The sequence below is a fragment of the Orcinus orca genome, chromosome 8, assembly GCF_937001465.1.
Source record: "Orcinus orca chromosome 8, mOrcOrc1.1, whole genome shotgun sequence".
Taxonomy (NCBI): Eukaryota; Metazoa; Chordata; class Mammalia; order Artiodactyla; family Delphinidae; genus Orcinus; species Orcinus orca.
Window position 1 is genome coordinate 26825816 of NC_064566.1, and position 26334 is coordinate 26852149.

Sequence of the window (26334 nt, forward strand, 5' to 3'; positions counted from 1 at the left end):
TATTAATGATATAGGTTAGTGGGGAGCACTTATAATTTCTTTATTAAAGGAATAGTGGAGTTGTCTCTTGGTTTGAGGCCCTGGAACGGGCATAAAAGGAATGCCTTTCTTTTGGAAAAAGGCAGAATGGAGACTTTCCAAGGACAAATTATAGTTGGGACAGGCAGCCTCTTGGGCAGATGCCTTTTAGGAAAGCATATATCTGGAAGCCAAGGGTCTGGAAATTGATTTACTTAAAACTATTCACACTTGCATGCCCCTTGCAAAGTCTCCATGTACTGTTGGTCATTGGTACTCAGTGCCCTGACTTGAAGACCATCAAGCCTCTCCTCTTTAATAGCTGACACTTGGTATCTACTGTGTTGCAAGTACATCAACTTTATGAAGTGGCTACCATTCTTTTCTTTTTTTTTTAAGTTTTCCCAAGCAATTTATTGACATTTTTCTTGAGAATTTTCAAAGAAATAATAGAAAAATCAAGCAAAATATTTTTTCTGTACAAAATATTTTTCTGTACATGGTTAACAGTAAAATTATGAACCAGGAAACTTGTGTGACAGATCTTGCTTCTCTCCTTTCTACCTTCTTTTCCCACTTTCTACGTGCCTCTATTTATTCATTCTTTCCCCAAGTGGTTTCATGCAATCCTTTCCAGTTGAAGAAAGAAATAGAACTGATAAAACTCATTTGCACCAAGGTACTAGTGAATTAAAGTATTCAATATTCTTCTTCGAAAATTTGTACTGCAAAAGAAACAGGCACTAAGGAATATTGAAACTCCTGACAGCATAATTCTTTAAATATGCAAATAAATTTCTCCCACAGTTTGCTTTTACTATCTGAAGTGGCTACCATTCTTAACCCCATTTTACAAATGATGGAACCTGATGCACAAAGAGGTTATATGACTTGTCCAAAGTGTCACAGCCAGTGAATGGGCAGCAGGGTTTTAAACCCAGACACTCTGGCTCTAGTGTCCAGGCTCATAACCACTGTGAACTTGAATGCTTTTTTAAAAAACCAGGGGAAGAGCAGATCTATTAGAAGAGAACTCGTATTCATGTCAAATTGTTAACGGATGGGAAGCAAAGAAAAATAGTGGTTTTTCAGTGTGTCAGTGAATAAACTCTACACGTGTTAACAAAACATAAGGCAGTGGCTTTTTCTGTACTCTACTAAAATACCATAGTATTTAACTTAGTCAAATTAAAATTAACACATTTTTATTTCTTTAATTTCTAATTAACAATTAGTTCTCATTTAATTAGTAATGTGCCACAGTGTTATCTGAAAACCTACTGTAGTCTGCGTATTCTACTCAACCTGTTAATACATTCTACTTTTAGTGAGGATGACACTGTTTTTAAAGTAACCTTACAGAAGAAATATTGCACTTAATAATGGTAATGATTTCACACTTAACATAACTCATTCCACCTAAAAGCATCCAGAAGGTGTTTTATGTGAAAAAAAAACTATAACCATCACTAAAATGATTACCTCTTTCGGTGAAGATTGGGATTGTAATCATTCATTAAGTGAAAAGTAAAGCTATTGCTATATTTCAAGAGATATTTTTGAGTAGTTCAGTGCAAATTTTTTTATTTTGTAATAATTGGATTATATAATAAACACACCAGGATACTCAAGGGATTTCGTTCTGCAAGGTGATCTGCTCTCTAATCATATGATTTTCCTTGCTATGCGCAGTTGGATTTTTTCACTTATAACCATTCCCCAATTAAGAAGAACCTGATCTATGAGAACTGAGCAGGCAATGGTTGTTGTGCAAGCCTCAGCCCTCCTGTTGTGAGACTTAAAGGGGGAGGGAGACTGTGAAGGGCAACAGCCCTTTAGTCTCCAGTTGGAAGACCAGAGGAGTGCTGGGCAGAGAAAAGTACCTTCTCTTATTAAACTATGTAGAAAGAGATACCTTTTCTTACTTTGATAGTGATTCAGATTCACCTAACATTTAATGGATGTCTACCATGTGGCAAGCACTATGCTAAACACTTTCACATTCACAGTTTTGTTTATTTAATCCTCATAACCATGCGGATAACTGGTTTTGCAAATGAGAGGACCGAAGCTCAGAAAGGTTATAAGATTCAAGGTCACATAGCTTGAAAGTGGCAGAGAAAGACATGATCTTGTGTGTTATTGATATGTAATACTTGTGAGTATGAGTTATATTATAGTTCTTTTATTCTTCCATAAGCTTAACTAGCAGCAAGTCTAGCATTAGACCCTATGAGCTTCCTGTGTTGTAGATTATCTAAGGAGTTAATCATAGTTCAAGAAGGTAGTCCTTCAGGTGCCCTCTCCCAGATGAGGAGACTGTTGGCCAGTTTGTCTCTTTTTGCTGCTGGTGCTTTTGGTGTTACTGTGGTTGCCATAGCTCCTTACTGACCCACATCAACACTACTGATCCCATTGCCTTCCATCATCTGACTGGCTCTACTGGTCCATGCTTCGGGAAAGTCTTTCTGGCTCTAGTTCTAGCTCAGCCTGCAGGCTGACCTGGTCTTTGAAAGAGGGGTATCAGGGTTCTCCATAGAAACAAAACCAACAGGATGTATGTGTGTGTATATATAAATGCACACACATTAATTAATATATAATTATACATACATTAATAATATATTAATATACATTATATACATATGTATATGTACATATATGTGTGTGTATATATACACACACACGCACACACACACACACACACACATATATATATATGGAGAGAGAGAGAGAGATTGATGGATTGATTGATTTACCTTAAGGAATTGTCTTATGTGATTGGGGAAGCTTGGTGAGCCTAAAAGGACCCAAAGACCCAAATTACTGGACTCTCAATTCAGTTTAGATTCCAAGCCATCCTAGTGTTCTTTCCATTTCTTAAGTCTAAGCCAATGTCATATATTTTAGGTTTTTGAAAGCAACTTAGTTCGAGGAATATCAGGAGTTTCAGGATTAGGTTCAACTGCAAACAACAAAGACCCAAATTAACATTGTTTTGCACAGCTAGAAATTTATTTCTAATGTAAAAGTCTGGAGGTAGGTAGTCTAGAGTTGGTATGGTACTCCATGTTGTCAGAGATTCAAACTGCTTCCATCTTCCCTGGGGCATGGTTTTCATTCCTAGCATCATATCAAAGATAAAGATGACCTGTCTAGTGCCAGCCTTCATGTTTTCATTCTAGGTAGCAGAAAGGAGAGAAAAGAAAGATGAACTCACCTGCATAGATCGTTTCCACTAATATTTGATTGGCCAGGCTTGTTTTATATGGCTTTACCAAGTCGTAAGGAAGACTAGAAAATAGTCTTTATTTTGGGCAGCCATATGCCTCAGTTAAAAATCAGGGATTCTGGTATCATAGAAGAAAGAAGGAATGGATAGAATGGATGTTGGCAGACAGCTGTCTCTACCACAGAGAATTTATACAAGTATTAGAAGATATTAATATATGGACAAATTAGGACATTGAAATTCTGTTGCATTTGATACATTCTTAACAAAGCAGCCAAAATTATCTTTTTTTTAAAGTCATATAACTCCCCTTAAAGTCCTGACAGTGTCCTAAAGGCCCTATGTTATCTCCACCCCCTCACCCCCTTTGTCTTTCTAACCTCATCACAACTACAATTTCTTCTTTTTCACCTATTCATCTACTTGTGCTGTTCCTCACATCTGCCAGATATACCCCACCTTACGGCCTTCTTACTCTTTCCTGGGTATTGGATGGCTACTTTCCTTGACTCTTTCAAGTCTTTGCCCAGATATTACCACCTCAGTGAAGCCTATGCTGACAAATCTATTTAAAATTGCAATTCCCTCCACCTTCATATTCCCAAACTATCCTTCCTAATCAGTCTTTTTCCATAGCATTTATCATTTAACCTTTTACGACGTACTGATATCTTATGTTAATTATTTATCATCTGCCTCCATTAGAACGTAAGCTCCACAAGGCACGATATTTTCTGCTTTGTTAACTGAAAAAATTCTGAGTGCCTAGAACAATAACAAGTACATTGTAGGTGCTCAAGAAATAACCTGTGGATGAATGAATGCGTTTATTTCAGAATATCAGAAAAAATGTAAAGTAGCATTTTTTATTACCTTACAAGTAATATATCCTTCCCTTAGTTGTGATATGTCATGTTACCTTGGGACTCCTCCTTACCTTAGTGGGGTACTCAGACCTGAGACTTTGCAGCTATTTGTATCAGCGTGTGAATGGGGTGATTATACCCTGGAAAGAACCCTATGACATTCATTGATATCATTTCTTATGAACATATTGTTTTGGTCTTAAGAAATTTTAGGTTGTCTGTGTGCATTATTCAAGATGTCTAGGTTACAAATAGAATCCCAACTCAAACTAGCTTAAACAAACAAAAAGGAATCTGCTGACTCACATACCCAGGAAACTCAAGAGATGTGGTTGTTTTTAATAGCAAAGTTCAGGGATTCAAATGTTGTCATCAGGAATCTCTCACTTTTTAATCTCTCTCCATCTCTTTTTCTTTCATCTGTTTTTGCTTCATTCTCAATGGTAGAAGTTTACATTGTTCTTAAAGCTAGCAATTCTAAAGAACAGAGCACTACTTTGTCTTCTCCATCTAAACTCTGATTCCCCCCTGTGTCTGGGGAAGGTATTTTGATTGTCTAGCTTTGGATACATTCACTTCCAGGAAAGCATGGCCACATAATTCCCAACAGAATCAAGGGGAAGGTAGCTTCCAAAAAAGCAAGGAGAAAGGGCAAAAAAAAAAAAAAAGCATTGTGCTGCACTTTTCAATAACATATGCCTCATGTTAAGTTTGTATAATTAGTGATGTTTTAGCAAATAGCAAAAATTAAAATACTTTGCAACAAATTATCATTTTTTTCTTAAATAGGATTGTACTTATCAAAGACTTAGATTCATAGTTTTGTCTTCCTTTAGGCTCTCATCTCTGTTCATTTCTAATGAGATTTCACATTTAGCAGCGGCTACATGCTCTAGAACATGATGAGAAGTAAATTGTGATTAATGCCCAGCCTCAGTTAATAACCCAGGAGGATTTTACATTTTAAATTAAATAACATTCTTCCTCATTTTAAGCTGACAATGACAGAAGATCACAGAGCAGCGCTTTCTCAGTCTCCTTTGTCACCCTTGACTAAAGCCACGGAGGTATCACAACGAAGCAACCCTGAAGACACCTTCAATGGGGATACCGTTCACCCAATTTACAAATATATTTCGAATGATTTACCAAGGTAAGAATATTATTTCAGCAGCTTAAACTGAATTCTGAAGGGGATAAAAGTGCTTAAAGAAGGTTGTCTATGTAAATGCTCAATATTTAGTAGAGATTATGTCACACATAACTTGGAGATGTGATGGTTGTTGCCTGGGTTACAGCCCTTCCATTTTTTTTTTTTTCTATTTTATGGGAAGAAAAAAGATAGATGATGCAATAAACATAAATTATTCCTAGAGTCTGACTTGTGGACAGGTGGGATAGTGATAATAACAGGAATGGCAAGGCAGATGATATTTGCTATATACCACTCACCATGCTGAGTGCTTAACCTGCATTATATTTATTTAGTACTCAAAACAACTCTGGGAGGAATGTAAGGCAGACAGTATTTTAGACATCTCCATTTTATATATGAGGAAACAAAGACCTAGAGAGGTTCATTAAGATCACACAGCTGCTAGGTAGAGAAGGTACAGTTTGAACCCGAATGTATCTAACTCCACAGCCAAAACTCAACTATTATATTCTACTGTTCTTCTCAGAAATATAAAGCAGAGGAGACAAGAGGTATTTTTCCTGTGTTTCTTCTCTATTAGAAAGTGAAAGAACAAAAAAGTGTCTGTCAGGTATTGACTATTGGCTGGCTAAACGTGATGCCATAGTTTTTACGTTAAAAAGAAAATGTGAACTATAAAAGCATTGAAGAAACTATTCTTAAATTAGGGATTGTGTTAATCTCCTTACAGAAGTGCTAGGTCATATTTATATCTTAGAACAGATTGATTTTTTTAATATGTCACTAAGTTTTAGGTGAAAGTGAAATCTAGACTTCAGCTAACCTTTGCTTTGCCTTATTCCTCTGAGCTATGAGTGCATATTAGCAACATATGAGATAATTGACACAGCGTGCTAGCTATATGGCTAGATAATTTTTAGAAAATCATTACCCAGTGGTTATATTGTAGAGACATAGTTTTCTCATGATAGTTCCTCCCAATTGACAGTGGAAGAAACATTGGTTCCTCCCAATAAGACAATGGAAAAAAATTTCTAAATAGAATTTTTAAGTAGTCCTTTATACAAATGCCAATGCTAATATAATGTGTATTTGCACATTTTTTATTGCTTTTAGAATTTATTTTTACCAATTTTCCTTTTCAAAATAGTACTACATTCACTTTTTATTCTATCTTTTGTAAAACTGTAATTTTATTTATTCAGTTTCTTTCTGCTTTTTTCTCATATTCCTTCTTAGATTCTGAGTCTCTAACTCTGGTTTTATTTGCCCTTTTTTTAACACGTCAGTCTTTTATTTTCATGTGACACTTTTCCTACCACCTGGTTTTTATAGTTTGTTTAAATGTGCTTCTTCTATTTCTTTGTCTGGATCCTAACTTCTTTTCTGTCACTATTGTCTGTTACCATCAACTTTGATTATGGTATACCTAGAAAATCAAGTAACCCTCTCTGGGCAATTGAATAGAAAGTCAAAGACAATGCCCAGAGGTCTTTTACTTTCATGAAAAAGAAAATGATGAGTTTCAACCTGAAAGCGGTCAAGTTCATAAAGGCTAATGGTAATCTAAGATCCATTGGTATTAATATGATTATCAGTGAGAGGCAATTTTCTCTATGAGTAAAGACATTTTCCCCCTGATTGAGGTTAAAACTTCTCTTGTCTCATCCTTTTTTTCCTTGCCACCTTTCTTCCGCCATCTTTGTGATCTTTTTATGAGAAATAATTATTAAAATATAGTCAATTTGTTATTCCTTTACTTATATTACAGAGATTGTGCTTTTCTTCACTAATTAACACATTGTACATGTACAAATTCTGTCCACATATATTAAATCCATTCTTTGCAACCATGCAGTGATGAGTCACTTTATTCTCATGTTATTATCTGTGGTTTTAATTTACTTTTTATTATATTTATATTATCCTTATTTTCTCTTGTTCTTGTGTTCTTACAGTGTTTTTCCTCTGTCACCTCATGTTACATTTGTATGTAATACAGTAAAAATTGCTGTGCCAGGAGCCTTCCCCCCACAAAAGATAAGTAATCACCAACAGTGTGAGTTCAATACCAAAGAAGGTCTGATCCTCCCATTTTATGACTTACCACTAGGAGGCCAGATGACTGGAAAAGTCTAGCTTCATTCCTGTGGCTACTTCAAGGAAACAACATAATGAGAAACTTTTCCTACCCAGCTGTAGTCTGTTGTGTTCTCAGGTGAACTGGAACAGGGTGTTGGCCTTTGAGGCATGAAGCAGAATCAATTATTTATTGATAACAGGTATCTAGGGGTAGTTCTGCTATATTTATAGAAAGTTTCTCTAAATGCTGAGGTGGAAGATTTCCAAATTAAAATTGCATTTTAGAACTAACAGAATGTTCTAAACAATTAATATCTTTCTATCCCACATATAAAATACTTTTTAATAATTTTTAGCTGATGATCATCTAAGAATGTAATTTCATGATTTTCTTTTTGTAAAATATTTATTTATTTGGCTGCACTGGGTCTTAGCGGCAGCATGCGGGATCTTCGTTGTGGCATGTGGGATCTTTAGTTGTGGTTTGTGGGATCTTTTAGTTGCAGCATGTGGGATCTTTAGTTGTGGGATGCAGGATCTCTAATTGCAGCACTTGGGATCTATTTCCCTGACTAGGGATTGAACCCAGGCCCCCTGCATTGGGATTGCGGAGTCTTAGCCACTGGACCACCAGGGAAGTCCCTCATGATTTTCTTTTGTTTTCTTTTCCTTTCTTTCCTTTTTTTTTACATCTTTATTGGAGTACAATTGCTTTACAATGTTGTGTTAATTTCTGCTGTAAAACAAAGTGAATCAGCTGTATGTATTCTTTTTTTTTTTTTTTTTGCGGTACGCGGGCCTCTCACTGTTGTGGCCTCTCCCGTTGCGGAGCACAGGCTCCGGACATGCAGGCTCAGCGGCCATGGCTCACGGGGCATGTGGGATCTTCCCAGACTGGGGCATGAACCCGTGTCCCCTGCATCGGTAGGCGGACTCTCAACCACTGCGCCACCAGGGAAGCCCTGTATGTATTCTTAATAGAATGTTATATTGCTTTTTTTTATCCTGCTTGCAGCTGAGTGTAATAACAACTCTTTTAGTTCCCTGAGGGGACAAATTATTTTTAGTACATTACATTAGGACTTAAATCAGTTTTAAAAGTGAATTGCCAACAACTTCTTCTTATAGATTATCTGGGTTGCTTTTTCACAGACAAATCTTGCTTTCAAGGAGACTAACAGTGCCTAATCTATTCATTCATTTTTTATGTCATTTTAGTTATCTTGGCTATTCTGAATTGGAATCAGTCAGACTATTTTTGAAATATAAACATTTGGTTATATCGCCTTTTCTAGGGACAGTTTAAGTTTAGTAATCTCATCATTCCAAAGATGAGCTGTCAGTTCCCACCATGGGATGAGCAGCAGAACGAAGTGAGGGGAACACTGCCCAGTGGTTAATGAAGCAAGACAATGCTTTCACTGTTTTCAACATCCATTGACCAACAAATTACACTTTTCATAATTCATAACTTTTTCTCAGATTTTTCCTTCAAGCCATAAAAAAACTCTACAGATCCAAACATTAATATATTATTTACTTTAAAAAATGTTAAAAGACTATATTGCTTTTTGAAAATTTAAATTTCCTCTGGAAAATCCTTATACAATATTTATTACCTCCCCTGACTTTAGATTTAAGATGTACTTTATTTTTATTCCTTTGCACTTTTGCACAAGCAGAAGTAGTATTCTTTTTTTCCTTTGGGTAGGATGATTTATGCCCTGATCCTACACTCAGATGGGTCCTTTACAAATTTTATAAATTGTTCTTCTTGTTTAGGTTTCCTTCTACAAAAGCGAGCAAGTTCAATTTAACAGACATTGAATATCTCCTTTACAGTATATGTGTAATTTGAACAGATACATTAGTTACTATTCAGTCGTCGAATTACAAATAAAAATTCGACTTATGTGTTATAAAATAACTGAAAATTGCTCTGCAATCAAGGTATCTTTACCAATATTTCCAGGTCAAACTAGAATTATATTTTCTTCTGGTGTTCAGAATAAAATTGGGGGGAAATTGTTCACATATATTATTACCACTTCTATTATTCACTTTCCATGATGTTTAAATCACACTTTATCTAGCAATTGTAGAAAGTTATTTATATCTTTAGAGGTTATTTCTTTCATCAAATTGGAGGAAAGGTAGGATGACGATTAGTGAAATCTTTGTGCACTCCAGATTTTATACAAGTTTCCATGCACCAAACGTATGTGGGTTTATTTCTTTTATCTGCTATCAGTATTTTAAGCTGGTGATTTATTATTGAATGTACTTAGGGTCATTTTCCTTCATGTTTACATTTTCTTATTTGTATTTATTCCAATTAGAGAGTTTAATTACCATTAAAATGGTAATAGGATAAAGACAAGTTTTAAAAATGACAATATTAAAAAAAAACCCATAGCTCTTCAGGAAGGTTTAAATGCCATGAGAATATAAAGCGAGAAATATATGCTTGTCAAATATACAGTATAAATAAATAATTTAGATGAAAATGGTTGACTACATTTAACAAAGAGACTACCAAATAATGAGGGGCTAAAGAGTGGTTGTTAGATTTGATGTACTTCATTGTATATTGTAAGTAATTGCTATCCATAAAAATTCTATGGCTTCTGTATAAGAAAAAGAGACATTTTGACAGACAACACTGGTATGAAGCGACAGCAAGCACAAATCCTTGGCAACTGTCATTATCCTGATGTTGAATTCACATCCAAACTGTGTGATAACTTAGACCTGCATGCTTGTTATTGAGCCATGATCTGTCAAAGTAGCCACACTTCCTACTTATGAATAGAATTATTAGCCACGTGCAGATTTCTGCCATAGAAATCTAAACTCACCAAGGATGCTTTGTGTTTCAAAAAACGGGGAAAAGCCTCCATGTCATTGTATGCTTATGCTGAAATTTCTGGTGACGTGTTCCTGATTAAGTAAAAGTCAAATTTTTTAAAAATAGTTTATATTTTAGCCCTTCATAAAATTAATTCAAAACTAGTAAAGATTTTGAATAAAATTAAAAGTAAAGCAAATGTAATTAGAAATCTAATTGTATAAGTTAGGCTACTATTAACAGAGAGTAACAGGAAACACAACTGAAAGTGACTTTAAAAGTGAACAGTCCACTGTCTCATGTAATAGGAACTTCAGAAGCAGGGCAATTCTAGGGTTAAATTCAGTGGTTCTGCTGGGTTATCAAAGAGCCTGGTTCTTTGTATCTTGTGCTCTACCATCCTCAGAATATTGGCTAGATCATTAGGTTTGACTCCTCCTACTTGCAAGGCTCATCACATGTTCACTCAACAATATCCAACTAAAGAAGACAGATACTTGATCATTTATATCTCTTTCTTATTAGGGCAAAAAAACCTTTCTCCAAAAGACTTCTCCTCATTTCTCATTGGCCAAAATTACTTAATTAATCAAAACAAGGCAAGGGAAATGGAACTAGCATCATTGGTATTAGACCATTGAGTATTTACCCACTGGAGCTGATCAGGGGATGCCTTCCATGGGCATAAGAGGGTGAATATTCAAACATAACTTAGGCTTTTTATCTAAAGGGGGGAATGACTCTTAGATAAATATTCAACGTTACACGACATAACTCTTAGCTTTGGCTTTATTATATTTTACTACTTAAACTGTGTATGTTTCTTATCAATGGCATTTTTGTGACACACCTTTGCACAATGTCGTAATTATCAAAGAACAATTGCTGCATATTAGTTGCTAGTTGAGTATCGCAGTGAAAAGAGATAAAACAAGGATCTTACCATTGCAGAGAGGGATATGAAATCATCTGAAATCACATAATAAATCACAAAGCAAACATATCAATATGCAAAACAATACATCATTTCTTGCACAGGACCTGGGGGAATGACTTGGAATAAGGAGTGACTAGGATCTCGTGGGGTTAACTCCTTGCATGTGTCTTGCCAGCTTGAACAGTTTTGTAGAGATTTTCTCTATGTCCCTAACCTCTGAACTCATGATGACCCTCATGATAGACAAGACTTTTCCTTCACAGTACTAATCATAGTGAGTAATTGTACATTTATATTCATGACAATGTATATAACAGTTCTCTTCCACTAGACAATTATTGTACTATGGAAGGGTTTTAGAAAGTGTAAGCACTGAGTTCAGATTAATATTTATTAAAATACTTACTGATTGAAAGGTGTACAGTAATGGATATAGATCAGCTGAGTGAACACCATTGACAAAAAGGCATACATGTAAGAATGGTGGAAGGCAACGTGGTGCAATTATAGCTGAGGGATATTACAGGGGGGCAATGATGGTACCACTTGGTAGAAGTCCTTGAGTGAGAGAGCAGCAAGTATGACTTTATTAGGAGTTTTCCTCAAGTTGCTATAAAAAGCCACTAAGATTCACTAATGCTGTTAAAACAGAAGAAATGAGAAGAAAAATTGCTCTTGTCAAAACTAGAATCATACCTTTAAATCTTGTCATGGTCTATTTATCTGCTTTTTCTATACTCCTCCCTGGGCATAATTTTATACTTTTAGACATCACACCATTACTTAGTTGTTGCTTTGTGAAACAAAAATTGTAAATTAGATTTAATGGAAACCACAGAGAGTAAAGCATAATTAGATCTTAGCCTGAAATATTAAGGGGGTTGTCAATTCCACAATGTTTAAGATATGTCCCTGATAATCTTTTTGATTATAATAGAAAGCCTATATGTAGATGAGGTATAGTACTGTTTCAGAAAGGATAAAAGCTTAGTTAATCTCTTAATGTACCTTCCAGCTTTGTAATTCTTTGATTTATCATATCCATTGTATCATACGTAGAAATTGTTTAAAAGATTCAATAACCTAAAATTTTATAGTTTTTAATTAACCAATAGTTTTTTTATCCATACTTCTTTAAGGTTAAATTTTGACATATTTTACTTCATCTTTCTCTAAACACACATAAAATTCTTAAATATTTACATAGTTTGTATATGTTTGTAGTATAGACACACATAACCACATTTGTTCTTTGTTCTTTTTTATGACCTAATTTCTAAAGAATTATTCAGTTGCTAAAAGAAATGATCTATTTAATCTATTTCCAATAACTGACAATAAACTAACTCAGAAGTGATGTAGCTGATGCGTTTTTTCTTTTTTTTTTTTTTTTTTTTGGTGGTACGCGGGCCTCTCATTGTTGTGGCTCTCCCTGTGCGGAGCACAGGCTCTGGACGCGCAGGCTCAGCGGCAATGGCTCACGGGCCCAGCCGCTCCGCAGCGTGTGGGATCTTCCTGGACGGGGGCACGAACCCGTGTCCCCTGCATCGGCAGGCAGACTCTCAACCACTGCACCACCAGGGAAGCCCAGCTGATGCTTTTTAAAAGAAATATACCAGAACATTTACATCCAGATGAATACCCCCCCCTCTTGAAAATATCTACTTTAGGAAGTAGTAATTTATTCTAATAACAATGCCACTTCTCAAAGCACTTTCTTCAGTTCCTCTTTGGATTTGCCATCAGAAACTGTGGTACATTCTTTAAAATAGTTTCAGTATTTAATGATGACAAAATTTAATCTTAAGTAGTTGCATTTGAATTTTCCAGAAAATAAAATATCTGGATCTAAATTTGGTGTAAAAATGGATAGTCAAGAGTGCATAATTGTATAGCTAGTGTGGTAGGCAGAAATCTAATCTGGTCCCCAAGATTTCCACCCCCTGGTATATATGCCTGTATAATTCCCTCCTCTTGAGTGTGGGTGGGATTGTGAATATGATAGGATGTCACTCCCATGATTAGGTTACATTATATGGCAAAGGAGATTTTTGCAGATGTAGTTAAGGCATATAATCAGTTGTCTTTGAGTTAATCAAATGGGAGAGCTTGACCTAATCAGATGGGAGAGTTAATCAAATGGGAGAGCTTGACCTAATCAGATCTACTCTTTTTTTTTTTTTATTTTTAACATCTTTATTGGAGTATAATTGCTTTACAAGGGTGTGTTAGTTTCTGCTGTATAACAAAGTGAATCAGCTATATATATACATATATCCCCATATCCAGATCTACTCTTTAAGTGAGAGTTTGGAGATCAGAGACAGAAAAGTCAGAAAGGTGAGTTCCCCTGGCTTCAAAGAAGATGAGAGTAACTATGAGTTCTTTAGCTATAAGGAACTAAATTCTGGCAAAAACTAAATGAGCTTGGAAGAAGACCCTGAGCATCAGATGAGACTGCAGCCCCAGCTGACACCTTGATTTCAGCCTTATGAGATCCCGAGCAGAGGTTCCTGCTAAACTTTGCCCAGACTTCTGACCCACGGAAACTGTGCTATAATAAATAGGTGTTGTTTTAAGCCACTAAGTTTGTGGTGATTTGTTGCACAGCAATAGAAAACTAATATAGGTAGGTAGATAAGAAATATTTCTTAAGAAGCTGTATTTCTAAAACAGTGTGATTGATGTTCTTGTATCAACCTAATATAGTGGCTTTTAGATTTCAGGCTAGAAAAGGATGCTTTTTACCAGTGGTAAAAATGATTTTTACCAGTGGTAGAAGAGTAAGTAATACAATGATGATTGGAATATTTGATGGAAATTGAGGGTCTAGCATTTTAGATGGTAGGAAGGGATCAGTATGATATAGTGATTTCAGCTATCAAACCTACCAGGGCAGATGTGAACGTACAGGAAGTAAGAACATTTTTATACAAGAAGGTAGCATAGAAGTCTTACTGAAGAGGGAACTTCTTGAAATCTGTGTATATGTGAATTACAGATATAATGAAAGATTCACAGTAGAGACTTATCATAGACTTCAGGACAAGACAATAAGATGGACATAGAAAGCTTAAAAAGAAGATCTGTGTTATAAATTTAGCCCAGGTTCTAGAATGTGGTAGAAAGCCTCAACAGTAACTGAAGACAAAGTGAGGTTATTTTATGGATAAAAGATCATTTCCTAAAACAGTTTGTTTAGAAATCCACATGGAATTCCTGGTTAAGAATTAACAAAGTCCAAGAAAACTGCCATACAACTTATCAAAATTTATAAAAGACAGCTGTAACAAAATGTAGATCTTAAAAGAAATTATAATATAAAATTTATGTAATTAGAAATTCTTTAGAAACACAGAGAGGACAGGGTGCAAAGCCTCAGACCCATGCAAGCAGAATTTTGGAGCTGAGTTCCTTGCATAAAACCAGGAGCTGTGAAAGGTAGATGCACCTATCCATGAAAAATGGAATAAAAAAGTATTGCTCACCAGCCAGAGGAAACAGCAATAAATGGATATGATGCGGTCTAAGATTCTTGCATTGTCTGAAAGTAATGTTAGTCATTTATGTTAAACTTTAGTAAGACAAGAGTGTATATTGTAATATCTAATGTTTCCACTAAAAATAAGGTTAAACAAAGTGTGGCATACAACCTAATAGAAGGGAAAAATGTAACAATTTTTTAAAGTATTATTTAATCCAAGAGAAAATAAGAAAGGAATGAAAAGGAACATAAAACAAGAAAAATAGAAAACAAAGCATAAGCATGAAGGTAAATTCTCAAAGGACAAAGACTGTCCTGGTGAAGGAGATAACCTTGTGAATATATATTAAATGTAAACAAACTAAATTCTCAAAAGGCAAAAACTGTCTTTGAAAGGAGGATAACTATGTAAAGATGTATATAAATCTGGAGGAGGAGGGAAATTCACTTTAATAAATCTGAATGTCATGGGATTTTTAGGAGATTTTTGCAGAGGGGGCGAGAAGGGTCTTTTAAAATAAAAAGGGGAGGAGAAACAAGAGAAAGAAAGAAAAATAGGGAGACTACAATTGTGGTGACTTAAATACCATCTAGATATTAGAGCTTTATTGGATCAAGAGCACTACTGGCTCACTGCTGCTAATGTAGAGCTACCTCCTTGCCCACCTCCCTATTACTTTCCTGTATTTTAAGTTTCAGTTCCATTGTAGTAGCCATCTGTTTTCCTGAACTTTTTTGAATAGGAACTTCGATTTTCTAACTAATGGAAAATAAGGAAATTTTAGGGTTAATGGGAATAATATTATAGGACGATAGTTAAGTATAGATATTGTGGAGCCAGACTACTTGGATTTGATTCCTCTCTCTGACACCTGCCTGCTGTGTGACCTTTGACAAGTTCTGTAAGCCCTCAGTTTACTCATCTGTAAAAGGAAAAATATAGGACTGTTGTAAGGATTAAATGTAAATATAAGTAAAATGCTTAGAACAGTGACTGTCACAATAAGTGCTTTGTAGTCATTAACTGTTAGTATTGTTACTATTATTGTCATTATGAGGGGTATGATATACTATTTATTCCTTATCTAGCCTGTGGACTGGGTTAGTGTCCCTGTAACTGGGTAAGGGCTAAAAGGGCTGATGAAACTATTCAATGAAGACTTTCTGGGACTCTGCCTACAACTTCACCTGCTTCAGTGTCCAGGTGACTTAGTATAAAATAGAGTTAGAGAGATGTCTCTTCTTCCCACCTCTGTACTGAACTGTTCTGGCATTCCAAGCACTGGAATCTTGGGGAATACTACAAGGCAGCACCTCCATGTGGATCTCATTGCTCTTGTGATGGCCAGTGGCAGCAGTGAGGTAGTAAGATGAAACAGCTATGACTCTCACCAACAGATTTTTATAGGGACTTAGGAGGCAATTTTAGGAATTTATAGTGCACTACCTTAGGGACTCAGAAATAAATGGGGAGGATTTTGAAGGGGGAATAAAGTCCTGTATTATGGGGACTTCCCTGGTGGCGCAGTGGTTAAGAATCCGCCTGCCAATGCAGGGGACACGAGTTTGAGCCCTGGTCTGGGAAGATCCCACAGGCCACGGGGCAGTTAAGCCTGTGTGCCACAACTACTGAGCCTGCATGCCATAATTACTGAAGCCCATGCACCTAGAGCCCATGCTCCTCAACAAGAGAAGCCACTGCAATGAGAAGCTCACGCACTGAAATGAAGAGTAGCCCCTGCTCGCTGCAACTAGAGAAAGCCTGCGTGCAGCAACAAAGACCCAATGCAGCCAAAAAAAAAAAAAAAAGTCCTGTATTACGATGATGGGATAATCATGCTGGCAGCTGTTTGCTCACTCTAAAGGTTGGCATCATGGAGGACAATCCTATCTTGCAACCCATATCCCTTTGTGCCAACGTTGACAACAAACTACTGTGCCAGATGGTCCAGAGACTGGGCTTAAAATCACAATATTACATTCTCAATTTCTGTACAATTAGAAGTGAATGGCTACCCTATCAAACTACCACTGGCATTTTTCACAGAATTAGAACAAAAAATTTCACAATTTGTATGGAAACACAAAAGACCCCGAATAGCCAAAGCAATCTTGAGAAAGAAAAACGGAGCTGGAGGAATCAGGCTCCCTGACTTCAGACTATACTACAAAGCTACAGTAAGCAAGACAGTATGGTACTGGCACAAAAACAGAAATATAGATCAATGGAAGAGGATAGAAAGCCCAGAGATAAACCCACACACATATGGTCACCTTATCTTTGATAAAGGAGGCAAGAATATACAATGGAGAAAAGACAGCCTCTTCAATAAGTGGTGCTGGGAAAACTGGACAGCTACATGTAAAAGAATGAAATTAGAACACTCCCTAACACCATACACAAAAGTAAACAGAAAATGGATTAAAGACCTAAATGTAAGGCCAGACACCATCAAACTCTTAGAGGAAAACATAGGCAAAACCACTCCATGACATAAATCACAGCAAGATCCTTTTTGACCCACCTCCTAGAGAAATGGAAATAAAAACAAAAATAAACAAATGGGACCTAATGAAACTTAAAAGCTTTTACACAGCAAAGGAAACCATAAACAAGACGAAAAGACAACCCTCAGAATGGGAGAAAGTATTTGCAAATGAAGCAACTGACAAAGGATTCATCTCCAAAACATACAAGCAACTCATGCAGCTCAATATCAAAAAAACAAACAACCCAATCCAAAAATGGGCAGAAGACCTAAATAGACATTTCTCCAAAGAAGATATACAGATTGCCAACAAACACATGAAAGAATGCTCAACATCATTAATCATTAGAGAAATGCAAATCAAAACTACAATAAGGTATCACCTCACACCAATCAGAATGGCCGTCATCAAAAAATCTACAAACAATAAATGCTGGAGAGGGTGTGGAGAAAAGGGAACCCTCTTGCTCTGTTGGTGGGAATGTAAATTGATACAGCCAGCATGGAGAACAGTATGGAGGTTCCTTAAAAAACTAAAAATAGAACTACCATACAACCCAGCAATCCCACTACTGGGCATATACCCTGAGAAGACCATAATTCAAAAAGAGACATGTACCGCAATGTTCATTGCAGCTCTATTTACAATAGCCAGGAGACAGAAGCAACCTAAGTGTCCATCGACAGATGAATGGATAAAGAAGATGTGGCACATATATACAATGGAATATTACTCAGCCATAAAAAGAAACAAAATTGAGTTATTTGTAGTGAGGTGGATGGACCTAGAGACTGTCATACAGAGTGAAGTAAGTCAGAAAGAGAAAAACAAATACCGTATGCTAACACATATATATGGAATCTAAAACAGAAAGAAAATTGTCAGAAGAACCTAGGGGCCAGACAGGAATAAAGATGCAGACCTACGAGAGAATGGACTTGAGGATAAGGGGAGGGGGAAGGGTAAGCTAGGACAAAGTGAGAGAGTGGCATGGACATATATATACTACCAAATGCAAAATAGATAGCTAGTGGGAAGCAGCCGCATAGCACAGAGAGATCAGCTCGGTGCTTTGTGACCTCCTAGAGGGGTGGGATAGGGAGGGTAGCAGGGAGAGAGTTGCAAGAGGGAAGAGATATGGGGACATATATATATGTATATGTATAACTGATTCACTTTGTTATAAAGCAGAAACTGACACACCATTGTAAAGCAATTATACTCTAATAAAGATGTTTAAAAAAAAAAGTGAATGGCTAAAATTAAAATAACCAGAAGTATCAAAACAGCCTTTGAGTAGTGGGGTTTTTTTTTAACATTTTATCTTTTTAATATAAAATAAACTTGCCTGGAAACAGATCGTTAGACACATCTGGTAGTAATTTAAATTGTGTGATATGTTTAGTGAGGACTTTTTCAATCAATTAAATTTATAGTATCTCTGCTTATCTCAGTATAGGCCATGCAAGTTCCCTGCCAATTACATTTTCCTTTTTTGGGAGGCATCTGAGACCCATCTTACTCTAACTCCTCTGTACCTTATTATCCTGCTGTCCTATCCATAGTTTTTTGGCCACTGATGGGTACTTTCCCATCCACACGTTTGCCAGTGGCTTATGAAGTTGTCCAGCTTGAGAGTTCTATCCAACAGGGGTGTCCTATATTGGGTAGTGATGAAATTAAACTTTCAGGGGAATTGAATGTATCATACAGAGAGAGTCTGCAGAAAGTCATGTGGTATAGAAATGGGAAGATACATAGAGGAAGTTAGCAGAAGCCATGAGGAAAGAGGAGGAGAACAGAGATAGGTTAGGCAATAAAATGTACAAAGAGGAAGCAGATAGACACAGAAGGAGAGATGAGGTTATTAAGTCAAAAAATGGTCTAGAGTTGTTCTTAAGTCACTAGTATATCCTAGAGAGCAATAAATGGTCTTCTAATTCTCTTTGTGCTCTTCTAGAGTGGTTTTATCTCCTTTCTTAACTTTCTGTGTATCCTGTTATAGGCTCTATCACTTGAAACCCAAATGCCTGTTTATTCCTTGCAAACTGAATGATCCTAACACCCTCATTTCCAGCATTAATTTAACAAACCATGTGTGTGAATTTAATTCCCACGTAGGACAAGTTAGCTTTGCCAAGTTCTGTGATCCTCCTCTCACGCACACAATGACTAGGAAACACATCAGTTGTTACAAGAAAGAACAGTTCCACAGTGTGTAAGACAGTGTGTAACACTGTCTTCAGTGTTGATAAAATAAATCAAAGCTGAAGACTAGGGACTTTCCTGGTGGCGCAGTGGTTAAGAATGTGCCTGCCAATGCAGGGGACACAGGTTCGATCCCCGGTGTGGGGAGATCCCACATGCCGCGGAGCAACTAAGCCTGTGCACCACAACTACTGAACCTGTGTTCTAGAGCCCGCGAGCCACAACTACTGAAGCCTGCACTCCTAGAACCCGTGCTCCGGAACAAGAGAAGCCACCGTGATGAGAAACCCGCACACTGCAACGAAGAGTAGCCCCTGCTCGCCGCAACTAGAAAAAGCCCACGCGCAGCAACGAAGACCCAATGCCACCAAAAAAAAAAAAAAAAAAAAGCTGAAGACTAAAGATGGTGAAACAGTAGTTACTTTTTAACATGAAAAACTACCCTTTATCCCCTTTTACATATAAATTACTAGAGAAAAATAAGTAATAAATACATATATGATAGAAGCATATAGTTTAATTCTTTTTACCATTTACCAGGTAAATCTCATATAATTTATTTTCCTAACCCTACCAGAATCATGTGGAGTTGGGAGGGGTAGGGATGGATAGTTTCTCAAAAGGATGCAAGTTCTGTTACCATAATACAGGGGAAAGATATTCCAGCAGACAAAAATAATAGATAACCCTTATACAACTCAGTTGGAAAAAAAGCAAAATATGCTTGAGAAAAATATTACATTCCAGTAAAATCTGTAAAGACCATATAGCAATCTGAAAAATTGTTGTAAAACAGTGTTAAGTAAAAAAGGCAAAGTATTAAGATGAAGGTATGATGTGGTTGAAGCTTTGGAATATGCAAAAATTAATAACCTTTTTGCATTGTGATAGTAGAATAATGGATTATTACATAAAATCATTAGTATATTTGTAAAAATATTTGACAGTAAACAAAATGCATTCATTAAAAAAGAAAGACACCTCATTCTGCATTTAGTAGAGAATTCCTTTTCTTTCTTTACATGAGAATTTGCTTTCCAAGTAACTGTGTATGGGCACTGGGAGCTGATTATGAGATTTGCAGATCTTTCCTCCTGGCTTTACTGCTCTTCCCCCAGGTTGAAGAGCTTGGTGACCATTTGCAGCTCTGTTGCTGTTGCTGCAGAAACACCACCACTGTGACATGACTGCTGCCATATACCACCACTCCCCACTGCCATCAGGTAGTTTGCAGGGAGGTCCCACCTCAGCCAGAGCTAAAGTCCAGTGATCCATTCAAGATGCTGTTTGCCACAGTTATGAACCTGGGTGGATCCTCAGAATGTAGGGAAGGCCATTTCTCTCCTCAGTGCTATGCACAGTCCAGGGCAGACTGGGATAGAAACATGTGATGACAACAACAACAAAATACAACTGCTTGGATCCCAGTGTTTGAGCTCCACTGACCCGCTGTGTCAACTCTCATCCACATGCAACCATTTACCCTGTGGCACATAACTACCTTCCATTCTTTCAGAGGAAACAATAAACCATTTTACACCCTTGTGGACATAAAGAAGACAGGCCAGATGAAATAATTATGATTATAATGAAATGTGTGCATGAGAAAAATTTGGAGTAGGGGTTGTTCGTGCCAAGCTTTCCACACTAAGCATGTGTTATTTTGTAATTGTGTGGGTGGGGAGGTTACATTATATTACTTATAAGGACTATTGAGGAACTAGCAAATTGGAAAGAGTTAGGTATGGTTGGTATAAAAATAGCCCCAATTACAGTAATACATGGAAACTAACTATCCCCTATGGCTGATCCTCTACCCAACAGCTCAATATTCTCAAATATGTTTAAGCTTGTTTCATTTTATCATGCCAGCAATTCTACATTTTCCATCTTTCTGACTTGGTATTTGCATAGATTTACATATCATCCCAGGTCATGTGGTCCCCTGTTAAAGTATTTAGTTCATCTAAATACTGCTCTTTCAGCTTAAATACCAGGTAGGGTAATCAACTATCCCAATTTGTCTGAGACTAAGGGAATTTTTGAGATATGTGGCTTTAGTGCCAAAGCCAGGACAGTCCTGAGCAAACCAGGATGAGTTATCACCCAATCCCAGGTCTGCTGTAAAGACTTTACCAACTTTATTCCAACGCACAAAAGTTTGCCTTCAAGGAATTCTTTTTGCACTTAAGGTTAATATACACCCAGTTCTAAGCAGTTTATTTAACATACATTCTCTCTTTATTAGGGGATAGTTTGCAAGTTTCTTGAGGGTAGGAGCCACATCTCTTTAATTTTTATATTTACTAATACTTAACAGAGTGCTAGTGTTTAATAAATCAATGTAAGAATTTTAAAATGTTACTTAACATTGCTTCAAGCATTACACAATTTTTCTTCATTAGTTTCATTAAGTGATTAAATTTAATGGTTATGAATGTGGGTTTTATTTTAGGACATCTTGCTGTTCAGTTTCCCACAAAGTCAACTACTGATTATGTGAGCACGGGCAAGTTAATTAGCCTCTCTGAGCCACAACTTTTTAAATCTGTAAAATGGGGATAAAAATAATACCCACCTCCCAGGGATATTGTAAGGCTTAAGCAAAATACTGTCTGTGTAATGTTTTGTCTAGCACATAGCACACAACTAGTTATTATGTGGTAGCTGTTAATAAGTGATCACACATCAATTCACTATATTCTTCCCTGCATTGTTTCTTTCAGAGAGTTTATGTCATCCCAGGCAAAAGCAGTTATTAAACCTACTGAAGATTATTTGCAGCCTCAGTTTGGCCCCAACAGACTTTTACATTCAGCGGCAGCATCAGAAGGGTCAGGACTTCAAGATTGCTCCACACATCAAACAGCATCAGATCATAGCCATGATGAAATATCAGACCCAGATAGCTACAAATCAAACAGTAAAAACAATTCTTTTTTTATATCAGCATCCAAGAGAAACAGACCTGTCCGTGCTCCAGTGGGTCAACTGAGGTAATCAAAGCTGTTCTCTGTTCTTTTTAACTGACTGTTGAAGCTTTTTCCTTTGAGAAGAATTTATAATGACTCAGTTGACTATTTCAAACATTAAAATGTAACACATCTCTAGAGTTTTGTTTCTGCTTTTGTTTTGTTTACTCTTTTCTTTGAAAGCACCTGAGTAGAATGTTGCTAATTACACTTGGGGAGAACATGAGATACACTTGAACGTGGATAATATGAAACTCTGAAAGGAATATTTGAAGCAGAATCAGGCTAAGACCATGAAATACCTTGGTTTACCAGATATTTGTGTAAAAGTAGAAATGCATACTTTTGATATTTAACCAATATTTGAAATAAAATGAAATTGAAATGAACTTTAAAACCATTTTGTGTATGTTTTCACATCAAGATTGTTATCATAAACTGTTAAGTTTATGGGTAGAAGAAAATGTTGATAAAAATAAAAATTAAACTAAGAAACTGATATTCACATTATTTTCATATGTTCAAATAGGTGGATATATCGTGGTTTTAATTTATCTCACATTTTTACTTTAAAATGTTTACTTTGCTGCTGTGGCATTAGGAGTTACCAGGGTTAGCTAGAGAACTCTTAAGTAAAAAGTATGACATGTTAGTCATTTACATGTACTTTTGCTGAGAAAAATAATACAGATTGAAACTGGTTTTGACTGAAAACAAAACTTAGAAATCTTCTCTTACTGCCCCCAAGCAATTTGAAATGAAAGCAATAAAATTGACTTCAGAATGAAAAGTTTAGTATGATGTATTTGAATTTCAAATCTTTAAAAAAAAATCAAAGAACTTTGATAAACATGAAAACTTAAGGGAAAATCTAGGCCATTTACTATTTCATGATGATAAGACCGTATTACTATTTTTTTTGCTTTCTGTTAGAATATAGCATATATATATGTGTATTTTTTAAAAATGAGTGTTGTGATGTTTTATAGTAAAATGATTTAAATGGTTTATTCTGAGATATGTGTTTTACATGAACAGTTTTGGCAAACTTATCATGTATTAAATATTTTTAAATATTTAAGTATATATGGGCAATCTTATCCTATAAAAAGGTGGTTTGGTTTTTTTTTGAGGAATATTTAGGAACAATCGTTAGTGCTTATATCTGTAGAAAATACCCAGGGTAATATTTACTTAAATATTTTTACTAATCAACGTGCACAAATTGTTGTGTGTTTTTTTCTTCAGAGTTGCAGAGTCCTCTTCTTTAAAATTTAAGTTGCACCAGGATTGGCATAGATTGTCTCAAAGATACAAACTTCAACCCAGAGTGATTAGAGTAACAGCTTACAAAAATGGATCTAGAACAGTTTTTGCCAAAGTTACTGTACCAACCATCACCTTGGTAACTGGTGTCCAAAAGTTTTCAGTGATTTATTTCTTCCCTTATTCTCTTTATCTATGAAAAGTGAGAAAGATGACATTTATTGTTTAAAATTTTCTGTATCTGTAAATTGCTTATATGTATATACATAGACCTCACAGGCATTGCATTCCTTTTTTTATCAATATATAAGTAGTATATTTAATTAAACAGATACAATGGCTTTATATCTCTATAGCATTGTTAAAATGATGGAATGTTCAAGGACTAGAATTTGAGAATCAAATATTCTCAGTGTTGTGATTAACCTATTTGTATATTTTCAACTGCTACAAAATAACCATATTGGCGGAGTTATTGAGTTACTTAACTTGGCAAGTGGCTCAGTGGGTTTCTATTTGATCATTGCGTCTTTTGTTTAGCGGAAATGTGTTACTTTCTTTGTTGTCAATCCCTTTCTCTTACCTCTTGCTTTCTGTTAGTTGCTGGAGGAGTGCACGGAAAAGCTGAATCTGAACATGGCTGCACGACGAGTATTCTTGGCAGACGGCACTGAAGCCCTCGAACCCGAAGACATACCCTGTGAAGCCGATGTTTATGTTTCAACGGGAGAGCCCTTTTTAGATCCATTCAAAAAAATTAAAGGTAAAAAAAAAAAACCAACAACACCCTACCCCCCCACACAGTAAATTGCTTAAGGGGTGCAATTAAAAAATGATTTTCATTCTGTCTTTTTTGCATGGTTTAACAAAACTAATGTTTACGCATTTACAGCTCAGTAAGAGGATAATGTGCTTAATGAAAGAAAAATCCACTGACAGCCACGTTTATTGCCCTTCATTAGCATTGGTGCTTAATTTAATATAGATCTGAATAGACATTAGGGAGCCTGCAGGAGGTTAAATGGTGAAAATATAATAAATTAAATCAGAGATTATTGAATTTACTGTTTAGTTTCTGTGACACTCAACAGACATAATTCATTAGACTTATTCTCTCAGAAAATAGTTCAAAGTTTCAAGTATCATTTATTCATTTACACTCTTGGTCTTTTTTCAGATGGCATTAACATAATTTTGAAAATGTGGCCAGTAATGAACATATAATTCTTATATACATGTGATTTTCCAAATGAAATTTTTCATAAGATAAATGCTACAGCTTGACTTTTAACCTTGAAATGTATATATATTTTACATTTACAAAATATGAATATGTATATTTTAGACACACTTGTAGGTAAGGTCTTTTTTAAAAGTCCATTGTTTCTAACACTTCAGAAATGTGGAGATTTTCTAAAATTAAAAGAAAAATTTTTTTCAGTGGGAAAGAATCTGTTTTAAGAGAGAAATAAAAGTACCACTGTGTAAGAATATTCTTCTAAGCATGTCATACCCAGGGTCTGTTATCAAGTGCTGTATATGGTAATCACATTTAAATGACATAAGAACTTTGCCATACAAATTCAGTGTATCTAACTGCTGTATTCCCCTCTGCTTTTTATACCTTATTAGAAGTATTCTTTTTTTTCCTGCAACTGCTGTAAAGCCAGTGAACCAAAGGCAAGTCTAGGCAGTAATTGCATAAGTAGAAAAAAAGTAATTCTGAAGTTCATTACAGATGAAGTGATGAAAATTCTTCTTCTATTAATGTTATTATATAAAATGATACTAGGATGTCTATCTCTTTAAGAATACTTGATCATTAGGAAATAATTTCTTGAATTCCTTAGAAAGTTCAAGGTAATTTGGTCCTTGTAAAGAAACTTGTTGCTACAATACACAGTGAAAATTACCTATGCAGTAGTGTAGACCCATATATTTTTCAAATTTTGCTTCAACTTTAAAATATGGCTGCCTTTATTTTGTATTCAGTGAATCATCTGCTTGTATAAAAGCATGAGTCTTTGTGGGTAAATGTTTCTGTGACTTTTTTATATTCAGATATATATATAATAAATGCTTCCTTAAGATCCTCATTTATTTTTATTAATCAGAAGTACTTGCCGTTCTTATGATTATGGTATTTTGCAAGAGATATATAAAAATTATTTATAGCTAAGCTTCTTAGAAGATCTGGACATGTATGCCTAAAATAACAATGTCACACACATGACTAAGCTTGGTGGATGATTTTTAAATGTACAAACTAATTTCCTCCTACTTTTTGTTTTCTCTTTTATCCTTTTAAAGCCAAGTCTAGAACAAAAAACTTCTCTGCTTTGTCTGCGTATCTTTGGCTGTGTTTCACTGTGACATGCACTGCTGTTCTTTTAGCACCAAAATGTTGGCACACACTCCTGAAAATTTCACACCATCTCTTGCTGGATCAGCAAGCTTAACCCACCAAAATCTGGTGTTGTGCAATGGTTTTTGACTGATAATCAATCTTTATGCTGCTCGACAGTTGTTGCTGGGACACGGAGTAGAGCAGGTGGCAGATGTGCCTCGTCTTTTGAGAAAAGAAATTGTAGGTGAGCTTGGATACAGACTAGCACATCACATGTCCGTTAAAAAGACTTAAGTATAATGGGGAAAAAGCCACTTGTCTAAGTTAAGCTCATAGATAAGCCTATAAGCCTAAAAATTGATACTTGGTTTCTTTCAGAACAAGAATATAAACACCAATAATTTATTATATATATATTAAATAATAAT

At 35.7% G+C, this 26334-nt stretch overlaps 1 protein-coding gene across 2 annotated transcripts in view; it reads left to right on the forward strand.

The window, feature by feature from the left end:
• The window catches only part of LOC101285395 (doublecortin domain-containing protein 1), a 95130-nt gene that overhangs the window by 21822 nt on the left and 46974 nt on the right, over positions 1 to 26334 (forward strand). Inside the window, exons 2-6 of one of the 2 annotated variants that reach the window (XM_049714239.1) lie at positions 5112 to 5269; positions 22048 to 22317; positions 23542 to 23698; positions 24160 to 24322; positions 26084 to 26150. In XM_049714239.1, the coding sequence (XP_049570196.1) occupies positions 5118 to 5269; positions 22048 to 22317; positions 23542 to 23698; positions 24160 to 24322; positions 26084 to 26150 (809 nt within the window). In that variant the 5' untranslated portion in view covers positions 5112 to 5117. The remainder of the gene's footprint in view (positions 1 to 5111; positions 5270 to 22047; positions 22318 to 23541; positions 23699 to 24159; positions 24323 to 26083; positions 26151 to 26334) is intronic. The other variant, XM_004263954.3, reaches the window with a different exon arrangement.